Source organism: Artemia sp. Qi Xiang Cuo, chromosome 15 (genome assembly GCF_049724085.1).
Source record: "Artemia sp. Qi Xiang Cuo chromosome 15, ASM4972408v1, whole genome shotgun sequence".
NCBI classification, from domain to species: Eukaryota; Metazoa; Arthropoda; class Branchiopoda; order Anostraca; family Artemiidae; genus Artemia; species Artemia sp. Qi Xiang Cuo.
In genome coordinates this window covers 27,301,319-27,314,356 of record NC_142808.1, presented here as the reverse complement: position 1 = coordinate 27,314,356, position 13,038 = coordinate 27,301,319, and the positions used below count along the sequence as shown (strand labels likewise).

The following is a 13,038-nucleotide window of genomic DNA, read 5'->3' as shown; positions in this document are numbered from 1 at the left end:
TCAGTGGGATTGCTTGACTTAATTCTTCCGTGCGGGAAATCTTAAAAAGGCCAGAAAGCTGGGGAAGGCCACTGCCATACTAAAAAATCTGCTGTCAGCGGTTTTCAAGTCTTACTTTCCCTTCCTGGTACATATTTTGAAGTATATCGAAGACCTAAACAAGCAATTTCATGCAGAAGACACCCAGATTCATCTTGTCTATAATCTTTTTTCTGGAGTGTACAAGACAATAGTATCCCCCTTTGTGTTGCCTAGTTATACCAAAGAAAGTGATTCCCGCCTCATAAACCCACATGACACCAACTACTACGTCGATTTCAAGGATGTGGAATGCGAGGGCCAGGTGAGAGCGATTTTTGCCAAAGAAAAGGTATCTCTATCTGCTGCAGTTGAGTTAAAAAAAAGAGTGTAGGAAATTTTTGATCGTGCTCTGTCATGAGATGAGAAAGCGCTTTTTCAACTCCAGGTATTTATTGGTAAGAAACTTCGATTGGCTTCATCCACGCTATGCTATGGGATTAGAGCAAAATTAGCCAAACCTTGCACCGCTAAGAGATTACCCTTTTGCTCTGAGCTTGGTACTTCGATTGACTCAGATCCAGCCGTGTTTTGAACTCAAAACACGGCACGACTTTTGGGTTTACAGGCAAAAAATTTTAATGGGTCAAAGCGTTGTCCTCTGCTCGGGCGTTTCACTTTAAGCCTGCTTGTTCTCCCACACGCCTCCGCTGCTGCTGAGCGAACATTCTCAGCTGTCAATCTGAACAAAACCAGTATTAAAAGTCGTCTCGGTTTCACCACCTTGACGGGCTTCTCAGTGCAAAACGGATCGTCTCAAAGAATTGGAAACCACCTTTGAAAACGGTTCTGTATCCAAAGGGAAAAAACTGTGTAAAAGGATGTTAAAAAAAACTGGGCTCCAAAAAAAAAGTCCCCCCAGATCCCACCCCAAATACCAGTGAAACTGATACCCATATTGGCTGGTCAAGCTCACTATCTCAAAGTTCATATAATACCTCCAATTCTGAGAATAGGACAATGATCAGTGTAGGGGCTAACGTCACTATAAATGATGATAATGGGTTTCAAGAGGTCCTTTCTAGAAGCTCTAAAAAAGGAAAAAAATCTACCCAATCAAAAGCATTTCCCCTCTCCCAGCCCAAGATCCTCCCTCCCAAAACTTAGGAATTTACCTTAAATTTTCTCTTATTACCCCCTTTGAAATAAAAAAGATTACTGCAATAAGAGTTGCAATTTTCAAATTGATAAAATCAACGTTCTCTCTTAATATTCACCGTGATGGATCTTTGCTAATAGCTGTCCCAATGGAACCCAAAAGAATCCCCAACAAAAATAGTAGTTTATAATGTTCCCCCAGAAATACCCATTCAGGAGTTAAAAGAAGGGCTCTCAGATAGGGCTGGCAACACAATTCCAGTTGAAGATGTTGCCCAACTTGGTAAACCTAACTCTAATCACCTAAAAACAAGTAGATCCTTCTTATTTACACGGAAGGAAAAAATTAATATCCCAGAAAAGTTATTCCTATTTGGGCAAATCAAACCGCACAAGGAATACAAACCAAAGCCTATCCAGTGTCAGAAGTGTCTCAAACTGGGACACACAACAAACAAATGCAATGAAATTCTCCTAGAGTGTAGTAATTGTAAAGCATTCCATCCTAAAGAGTTGACAACTTGCAACAACACTCAGCCTATATGTATCAATTGCAAAGGTCCACATGAATCTACCAATAAATCACTTTGCCCTGCATATAAGAAAAGAGCACTAACACTCAAAATACCAACAGAGAAGGTCATTCCATACCCCTTTGCAGCAATAGAAGCAAATGCTGCCCAACAATACCAAATAAAGCTCGTAATGAAACCAACCAAAACCCCAAAGTCAAACGCCCCCAATGCATCAATTACCCCGTATAAAACACAATCTTCTAAGCCCCCTAGCTCACATCCCTATCAGAAGGAATCACCAAGTCAACAAGCCTCCTTGTCCGGTGAGATGAGGTCAGCCTGCCCCCCCACCCCCTCCCAAGAAGAAACAAACCAGAAACACTACCAGGAATTAATCCCTTAACTGACAAACAGGATGCACAACCAAACATGCAATCCCCAAATATATGATTATTCATTCTAAACTGTAATGCAGTTCAGGCCATGAACACACATCAAAATATATCAACACTAAAGCAAATTGGTCTATGTTCCAAAATAAGCTAAATGATGAAATTACAAGTTTCACCCAAAATTCATGCATTTCAAACACAACAGTTGACGCACATGCTGAAGTCTTGGCATCTCTAATAATAAATACAGCTAATCATGCTATCCCCAGCACAAAACCCCAAAAAACCTTCCCTAAACACATTCCCAAAGCATGGTGGACAAATGAGTGCCAAAATAAATGGAGAACAAAAAAGGCAGCTTCCTAGCTGCCTTTTTTGCATTCATAAGAAAACCATCACCTACTACATATTTAAAAAAATTACAAGCAGAATTTAATCTAAAAAGGACTATAATAGATGCTAAATATAAATACTGGAATAATTTTGCAAATAATCTCTCCAGATTATTGATCTGGCTCAGATCTCTCCAGACATGAGCCAATTATACATAAAGTCATAAGCCACATCTGAGGGAAAAAGACTTCCCCCAACCCACTCCTGTATGAGCTTATACATAATAATACCCATAATGACAATGATAATGCAAAAGCTAAGCTATTTGCAACTCTATTTGTTAATAAGCTAACATCAAATAATCGAAGCAAAATATCCCCACTTCCTATGAACCCAAGTTACCAACCACGCCCAGGACCCGATTATATAACTGGTCCATTTTCAATTCAGGAAATGTACAATGAAGTACATCATATTAGGACCAAAACTAGCGGCAGCTATGACAATATACACCCTACATGGATAAAGAATCTCACCCCTTCATACAATCAGGAACTGCTAAACTGTTATAATCACGCTTGGGCATCTTCTATGTCCCTCAATATACGGAAATGTTCGTCCCTCCTACCAATCCTAAAGAAAAATAAACCCAAAGAGAACCGTGAGTCCTATAGGCCCATAATGATTACTCCTGTGATGGGGAAAATAATGGAGAAAATGACCTATTACAGACTCCTCTGGTTTGTTGAAAAAAATCATATGATCCCTCACACTCAAACTGGATTCAGGAAACACCACTCCTCAGCAGATGCCTTCATTTTGCTAACAAATGCAATAAATGAACCATTCTAAAAAAATAATGTCCTAGTTGCAGCTTTCCTAGATTTTGAAGGGGCATACGACAATGTGAACCACCAAATACTTTTAAACAAACTTGAAAACCTTGGACTACCCCCCAAGTTAGTATCTTTTATAAAATCTTTCAGAGAAGTGCGAAGTTTCATTGTTTGTGTTGGTTCAGCCTCTTCACCCCAAAAGACAATAACCAAAGGCCTACCTCAGGGAGCAGTTCTCAGTTGCCTCCTTTTTGCCCTATATCTCTGGGACATGAACCTCCCCCACACGAATCTACAATATGCTGACGATCTGGTGCTATGGTCATCTGGCAAAACCTTTGAGATAGCACAGTCAAATCTGCAAAAGTCACTTTTCCAATTTGAAAAATGCTCTCAACATTCAGATTTACCCATTGCACCTACAAAGCTAAAAAGAATCCAATTTCACCGAAAGCGGAACCATGTTAGTGCAAAACTAACTCTAAATGGAAAAACTATTCCAGAAAATAATCATATTAGTTACCTAGATCTCATTCTTGAACAAAAACTTAATTTCCACCTCCAAATCTCAAACACAATAAAAAAAATGCTATTTAAAAACAAATACTAAAAATACTTCTTTCCACGCCCTGGGGATGTAAGGAGAAAACATTACTCCAGTTTTACAAATCACATATAAGACCCCATATTGACTTTGGGCTCATCGTCTATGGTGCATGTGCAAAGACCCAGATGCAAAAAATTGAAACAACACAAAATGATATATTTTGTCTGATATTTGGTCTTAGGAAGCCCACAAGCACCAAGTTTCTGCTTATGGAGAGTGTATTAACAACAATAAGGGAGAGACGTAGCTTTCTCTTGATGGAATATCTTACAAAAATTGAATCAAATATCTCACACACACTGCATAATTGGTTGAGAAATCCAGACAAGTATAGTTGCATTGAAGATGAGTTTGCCAATATTCATAAGACGTTCCTCGTACCGGCAAAGTCTATTGCACCTATTTTCCCCCATTCCCCTCCATTGAATTGGTCAATCCCCATAATAAATACTGATTTCTCAAAGTGGAATAAAGATTTAACCCCCATTGATTTTGTCCAGAAAAAATTTGCTGAACTTAATACAATTACTTATAAAAACCACTTCCAAATATTTTTTGATGGGTAAAAAATGAATGAGAAGGTAGCAAGTGGTGCTTTCCTTCCTCACCTGAAAATTGTAATAGGCGAGAGATTATATAATAATGTATCTATAAGAGTTAAATGCCATAATTATGGCATTAGAACACCTTAAGGAAGAGCAGTGTCTGATTGCGAGTTCATAGAATACTATAGTATATTCCGACTCTTTATCAAGCCCTGATTCTCAGGCCTTAGCTCCTCAGTATAAGTCTGACATTGACACTTATCATTGTCTCATTATATATAAACTTGCTTCAAGTGGCATAAGAACTTATTTTCAGTATATTCCTAGCCACTCTGGCATAAGTGGTAGTCATCAGGTTGATGAAATAGCAAAAAATGCTATAAATATTGACCAGCCAAGTGGCAGACCAATCCCGATTAGAGATATTTACTGATGGAGACTATCAGATATTAATTTTCGTTAAAATAATCCTATCCTTTCCACCTTTCCCAATAAGTATTATTCTAAAATTTACCATAGAATTCGTTCTGGCACAAATGGACTAAATTTTCTTGCATTCTCGTATAAGTTTCCTAATTCAAGCGGTTCAATTCCCCTGTCCCCTCTTTGCAGGCATTGTAATATGAATAATGAAACAATTGACCATTGCCTATTTGAATGTAATATGCTGACGTCTGCACAACATACCTTGCTTTGTAAACTGTTAAAATACTTCAAACACCACAAAATCCCACTATCAGCCAAGAGCCTAGCCAACTATACCTGCACACAGAGCATAGAAATCGACATCTATCATCTTATATTTGAACTCCTAGAGTCGAAAGATCTGCTGAAAGATATCTGAATATATCTAATAAATATGAGGCAATCAAGCCAGTAGCTCTGTAGCCCACAGAGTGAAGCAAAAGGAAAAGGGCTAAATAGTAATAGTGAAAAGCCCGCCTGCTGTTAAATAGAAGAAGAAGAAGAATGTTCCTATTTTTTTCTTTTTTTTTAATGTTACAGTTTTATTACGTTTGTATGGTTTAACCTGATTTCTGGTGCAATATAGTCGAAATACTTATGTTAAATTAATTTAGTTCTGAATAGTAGAATCGACCAAGAACTTATGAGGATGACCAGTGAAGTATGTTTTCAACGCGTAACTCGCCGGTGGGTAACCTAATCCGTCGACCTATGGGAATTTGTGGAATTAGACACTTTCATGGCGTGATTGCTGATATGTTTTGTTTGTAGCTTCTCGAGCTCGTTACTCATCCTATAGTTGGATTATAAGCTGTTGACACTACGTTATTGGTTTTCTTACTTTATCAATTATTCGCCTTAATGCCCAAAATTTCGAATAAAAGGATTAACCCCAAAAATCAGCTTCGAGAATGCTTTCAGAAGATTTTACTGAAACTTCTTCTAGAATGCTTTCAGCGGTTTGGGCATTAAGGCGATTTTTAAGCTGCTATTATGTTAAGCTGAGAGAGTCTATAGAAGCATTCTTCATATAAAACTTTTTCTCAGTTTTCACTCACCCTAGAACTTTTTCTCAGTTTTCAGCGAAAACAATTAAACATAACTACCAGACCGGCAAGCGTCGAAAAGCGACGTGAGCGGCAAATTTTCAACCTACTGTTCAGATGGTACAAATTAATCTTTAGTGGTACAACTTTGGTCGAAAAACTGGTACAATTTATCTAAAAGCGTTGGCAACGCTGGTGGCAACACTGTTTCAATCATCATTTGAATGCAGTACCTCAAAAACATTTTTAACACTAGGAGCTAATAATAGTCTTGGCATACGGTAGAATATTGGTAATAAGAGATCATTAGGTACTTACTTCTTTCTTTCTTTTTTTTTCTTTTATTTGACATGCAAACAGTCGATCTCAGTATTCAGCAGTTCCGATAAGGTTATATGGTAATTTCAACGATCATTTAAATCCAGTAACTCACAAATATTTTTAACACTAGGAGCTATTAATAGTCTGATAACATTGGCAAACGGTGGAATATTGGCATTAAGAGATTATTACGCACTTATTTCTTTCTTTTTTTCGTTTTTTTGTATATGCAAATGGTCAATCTGTGTAGTTTTCTTTATTTAACTAATTCACGATATACTGATATAAACCCGGAACACCACCCGATGTTAGGGTCATTTTCATTATCCTGCTGCAAGATGTTTGGTTTCTTTAACACTAATAATATAAGTTAATTACAATTAATCAAATGGTTTATTCTTTAAATATTACTATTTTTAAGTGCTGTAAATTAATTCAAGAAATATATCTAAAGTAAATAATAGTGTCGCCTGCGTCTTAGCCCTTACCAAGCTTTTTTCAACTCTCTTTCCGTTCCACTTAAAGTTGTAGCGGTTTCTTGAATAATTGGTTCAATAATCGTCATTTCCAAGGTGGAGCGCTTAGGAGGAAAAGTGTATTTTCTTTAGAGGGCAAATTTATCGTTTTTTTCCCAATTTTTACGATGAAAATGCCGAAAAGATACTGTTCAATAAAAATACCCCATAAAAGGCGTTTTTGAAAATCTGTGGGAGAGGAATTTGAGAGTGGGACAGCCCCCCTGACATTAGGGATAGTTTGTGTTCGTTTTACATCTTAATGTTTCTCCTTAGTTTCGGCAGAAAAAGCAAAGTAGACACGGGTATACTTTTTGCCTCCAAATTTCTTTTTTGCACTAAATTACGGAATTACGACTTGACTCTCTTTTGCACTGAATCAGAACTTTGGCTTGTTCTTGCAACCAGTCATTGTCCTGCAACACGTGGGGCATTTTATGTGTGCCACAGCAATATAGTTATCAGCCCTATGAAATGGCGTACATAGAGAGCAAATTTTTCAACAGAAGAACTCATTTCAGCAACTTTATTTGCTTTTTAAGGATTATTCATCCGCGTCTACGAAATTAAAAATTAGGCTATTTAATAACAATGTCCATTCTGCACTCCTCTACAGCAATGAGTGCTGGAGTTTAAGTCAACAACGAGAGAGACGGTTTCTTGTCTTCGAAAATAATTGCCTTCGGAGGATTCTGAATATCGAGTGGAGAGATCACGTCACAAACCAGAAAGTCCGATCTATCTCAGGCCAGCCCATGGTTATGGACATCATTCGGCAACGAAGGTGGCGATCCTTGGGCAGGTGATCTGTATGAAGGACGATAGGATCCCAAGACAGATCATGGAATAGTAACCTCAGGGAAACCGCAAGAGAGGTCGACCAAAAAAAATACCTTGTGTCGCAGATATAGAGAGGACCTTTTTAACATACATACGACGATACAACCCCAATGGGAAGATGTTTTGGTGGCAAAGCACTTGCAGAACAACTGGCGGCTAATCGTGGATGTCCTGGGTGCCTCTGGTGGCACAGGAGGATTTGTGGTCTAAGTTGAGGTCTAAGTCTAAGTAGGTAAGGTTGAGAAAAAAATAGTTCTTGGACAAATTTTTGAATGGCACTACTTAGAAAGAAGCAAACGGTAAGCTCTTATTTCTTCAGCAATGAAAGCAAGATTAAGGCTTAGGAGGCACGAGTGATACCATTCCTCTGCTTCACTCCCAAATGTTGAGAGTGGAATAACGAGGTCAACGGCTCAACTTGTTGTTCCAATAAAATATAATATATATTAGGAAAATACATTCTAAAAAAACAAGAAAATATATACTCTATAAAAACTAACAACCTCTAAGAGCTTCAGTGTAGCTAACAAGCTTTTGTGTCAAGCTGTAGTAATCTATTGTCTTGTCGGAAACCGAGTTGTTTGTGTTCTATTTCTTCTTTCGTTTTCTATCGTTTTCTATCTTTCCTCTTCTAGTGTACCCTATTAAGTTTTTCTTCCTTTAAGTATTCTTTAAGAATCCTTCCTTTCTTCTGCTTCATAAATGCGTACAGTTTGAATATTTGGTTCTCATGGCTGCAGGGAAATTTGCCCTCCTCCGTCAATCTTTTGCCAGACCCCCTAGAAATATAAATACCTCTTTTTTGCATTTTCAATGAAAAATACCGTTCTTTGTATTAAAAAAATGGTATTTTTTTGGAAAATACCCTTTCCTTGATTTTTTAAAATACATTTACTCCCCCTCCCTTCCATTTTCGTGAATTTGCACCACTATTTGAGAACCATTTTTCGTAATATTATCATATAGGATTGGATGGTCGGAATTTGAAAAGTAAGTGTAGAGTGGACATTAAGAATGTGGGGCGGTACGCGCGTGTAGCCACGAAGCACAGAGAGAGATTTTTGGAGGATGGACGATAGGTGGGACAAGAAAAGAATGTTGAATGTAATTTTATATGGTGTGCTTGAAGTATTTTCTTTTTTCTTTTGTGTAGCCATGATCCATGTAGCTTTAGAGCATTTAGAATATATTGATCATCTCTGCAACATTTTGTGTAATTATGTTAGTTTTATGATATTATGTGCCTTATAATGTTTGTTTTCTTTTTGCAATTGTTATGCTTTTTCATCGTTATTATACTTTCGTTATACCCTGTTATGTGTGCTAGTACCGTTTGGTATTAATGTGTGTTATTTGTTGTTTTATTACCATGGCCCAAAGTGGACTTTGTCGCAATAAATATCTATCTATCTATACATTTTCAAAAACAACTAAAAAAAGAAAGTGTGACCAAATTTAGGTGTTCCATCTCATTTGGAATATTACCATCAATGTAAATAAAGAAGTCAACCGGTCTACTGATTATTCTAACCAAATATTTTGACGATAGAGCCAAGGAAATATCGCATAACTCCAGCATTTTTAGATTTTAGTGTAGTTTAAATTTAAAACTGGAGCCCACTTACTTGCCTGCTTGAACACAGCTTTCCATCCGAAAGTAGAAACCTGGCCCGAAGAAACAACAGCTTGGCATAACCACTACGGATAGTCCTATCTGACATTAAATTTATAAATCCAGTTCAGCTCATACACTGTTGGCCATGGATTTTGGGACAAGCAGGAAACTTTATTTTCATATAATGAAACCTGGCTCGATTTCGTTATTACTCTGTTTGATTTTTTCGTTTTGCAAACGAAAGTTTGTTTTCTTGCCACTTTCCAAAGGTGAGCCCTCTAAAATGTATTCCTGCGTCAGTGTCTGATATATGATAATTAAAAGTACATTTGATAACGGCAGGATTGACTGAGGGCCATGCAAAAATATGTTTCTATGCTGCAAATATGATCTTAAAAGGGGTACAATGCGATTTGTATTTATATGGTCTATGATTTCAGATCAAATAGTCTTCAAATTCTGATAATTGTCTATTCGTCGATATTAAAATAAATTTTTCAAATAAAATTATACATAATAATGTATTGTAAAGCATTCTCGAACTAGGCGTTACTCATTTCTCGCGTAAACAAGTAGGCATCCAGGGGGCCAGGGCCCTTTTCCAGAATCTCTGGTAGTTAGTTTCTTATATTAACAATGTAACTGACACATTTTTTCTAATCCAATGTGGTTCATTTATCCTGCTTTTCATTAGAGAGCGCAGTGATTGGAGATTTAGTTCTGGGGGCAAAGTTTACCTGGAGCAAGTTTACGTGGGGATAACTTAAATTGCATCGGGTTTTGTCAAATGTCAACATGCTATGTGTCTTCGTACGTCCTGTACATTCCTTTTGATTGTAATTTTAAAGCTATATCCAGACCTTAAGGGGGAGGGTATGTGTGTGTGTGAGTGTGTGTGTCTGAAATGCACTGAAACTCTGGAAATCTTAAAGTGACTCTGAAAATCCAATAGATATATTTTTGTGGATGTAATGAAGCAACAATTGTTTTATAGTAATGTTTAGTTCAAAAGAAGCGATAACTGTTTTTCTGCCATGTCTTGCACCAAGATTGTAAAATTTGGAATTCACTTCCAATATAACTGCATCCCAGACTCTCTTCCCCCTCCCCACCCTAATTCCCAGAAATAACCCTCTGCAAAACGATAAGTATATTGCTTATATCAGAAGAAAGCACTGTTTCTAGAAGAACCAAAACATACTAACTAGGACTATTAGTGAACTTTTTTCTGAGAAAAAATTTACTTTCGATTCGAGGACACCTTGAATGATGAAGGGAGTGTAAGAAGTGGTGTACCCCAGGCCTGGTCATGGCTCTTGGTGGCCCTGGTCATAATCGTCAATTCAACCTGAGGTCCACACCTTCTGTCAAAAACTTCAGAGATAGGTCCTCACCGTTTTTAGCAATAAAATAAATCCGGAAGCATAGGGAGAAAAAAAAACTTTACAAAACCAGTTTGTTGCACCTGTACTACAATGAAATTTAAGGAGACATGGTGAATAGCTTCATAAGAATCCTTGTTACTGAAAGATTTTGAAGTATGTCTCAAATGCCTCACATGGCTGTATAGCCCCATCTATTTCATATAATAAAAACAGCTACTTATTTGATTTTAATTTAATTGAATAAAATAAGAAACTTCCAAAGATTGTTCATCTAAAAGATAAGCTTTAAATACCTCTCTTTCAGCCAGCAAAAGCAAGTTCCTAGCGAGATCTGGGGTGCTCCTTGGATTATTCGTTGTCATTGAAAGATTTAGCGCCTGTTCAAACCATTCAATGGCACGGGTGTAAAGTTGTGCATTATAGGCATATTTTCCAAGATACAAACAATCTGAAGCAGTAAGGGCTAAAAGGAAAGGAGAGAATGTTGAAACTAGTGGAAAATCAATATCGAGATTCGATGTTTTTTTTAAGAATCGTGACTGGTAAACTTTTCCGTTTTCTTTCAAAGCGGAGCTATTGATTACTAGTGCCAGGAGACTGAGCTTCACTCGGCCAATGGTGCTGGGCACGGCGCAGGCTTATATATATATTATTCTTGCTGTCGCTAGTCTTCTAACCACAGATTAATGTGAATCAGATATTTCTTACCCTCTGAAATATCTAAATTATGTATTAGCATAATTATCATCTTATTCTTTAGTTTTAAGTAATGCGGTGGCACATCAGCAATTTCATTTGAATTAATAAATTATGGCGTAAATTCAGTTCCTCCATATTGTTTATTCTTCAAAGAATCACAAATTTTGAAGGATTTGTATTATCCTGTGAGGCGACACATTTATTCATAACTGATTGCCAAATTTACATTTTTTCTTTTGTTTATTGACGCTCAGAACGAAGTTTTGATTTCAGACGCTCAGAAGTTTAATTTAGAACGACTGTCTGAAAAAAATTCACCTGATGTCATGAACGAGCGCTCTTCCGATCTTATATGTTCGATACGATCACCCCTGGGGATAAAAATATATTTTTTTTAAGTCGTCACCTATCTCGACCGTTTTAGCAGGTCAGATAACGTATAGGTTAGCATGTGATTTTCAGGAAAAAAATATCAAGCTGTTTTCGAGAAAAAATACATACATTTTTATGTGTACAATTGTTGCTCTTGACTTGACTTCTAATACTTTATTTTTTGTTTTTATGCTATTACTTGAACTCTTGGGATATAGACGAGGAGTGCAGAGATTTTCGTGCGACGGTTCAGCAGAAATACTCGGCTTATTATGAAATTAACTATAAAAAAAAACAAGTTTTTTTAACTGAAAGATTTTATTAAGAAATTAGAAACTATTCCGTATATGAAAGGGGCTATCCCCTTCTCAACGCCTCGCTCTTTACGCTAAAGTTTGACTCTGTCTCACAACTTTATTTTATAAAACAATAAAAAAATTTAGCGTAAAGAGCGAGGCGTTGAGGAGGGGACAGTCCCTTTCATATACTGAATAATTGCTGTTCGTTTTAAGTTTTAATGTCGCTCCTTACTTTCAGTTAAAAAAACTTCTTTTTTTTAATTAATGCAGCTTTGATTTTGGCTCACCATACATGAATAATTAAAACGAAATTTGCATATTAATTTTCCTTTTTTTGGTTAATTGGCTTTCTCGAAATTTTGTTCTGACGTAACTTACCAATTAAGTTACGTAACGAACTTCTATATTCGTATGTTTTTATTACGTATATTAGGGAGTTTGCTCCCTAGTCAATACCTCGCTCTTTACGCTAAAGTTCGAATTCGGTTTGAATCACAAACACCTGAATCACAAAGGCCGGTTAATTAGATTAGATAGCTCTTTTGAAAGTACTAAAAAACTTTGGCGTAAAGAGGCCGTATCGCTTGTTTTTTTTATTGTTTTTTTTTATTACGTATGTGTTATTACGTATATGAGGGGGTTCTACCCTTAGTCAATACCACGCTCTTTACGCTAAAGTTAAAATTTTGTTTAAATCCCAAACCCCTGAATCACAAAGGCCGTTTAATTAGAATAGATAGTTCTTTTGAAAGCACTAAAAAAAACTGTAGCGTAAAGAGCGAGGTATTGACTTGGGGCGAACCCGGTCATATACGTAATCATTTCTGTTCGTTTTAAGTTCTAATGTTGCTTCTTACTTTTATTTGAAAAAAAAAACTTGTTTTTTTTTATTTAATTTCCGATCGTTTTTAAAATAATGCTGGGAAATCCGACGACACCTTCATAGAAATATCCCTTACCCCAAAGAAACATCCTCCACGGAAAGATTCTCCCGTGTAACGCCCTCCGCCACCCCCCCCCCCCACCAGAAAAAATCCTTCCTGAAAATGTCTGTATACTTCCCAATAACCAATACAA

The 13,038-nt window shown here is 36.8% G+C and overlaps 1 protein-coding gene across 2 annotated transcripts in view; it reads right to left on the bottom strand.

Annotated features, from left to right (window-relative positions):
- The window catches only part of LOC148943509 (prolyl 4-hydroxylase subunit alpha-1-like), a 53,889-nt gene extending 42,839 nt beyond the window's left edge, over positions 1–11,050 (bottom strand). For both annotated transcript variants that reach the window (XM_089101609.1, XM_089101610.1), the window contains exon 1: positions 10,885–11,050. In XM_089101609.1, coding sequence (XP_088957735.1) covers positions 10,885–10,953 — 69 coding nt within the window. In that variant the 5' untranslated portion in view covers positions 10,954–11,050. The remainder of the gene's footprint in view (positions 1–10,884) is intronic.
- Positions 11,051–13,038: the final 1,988 nt, after the last annotated feature.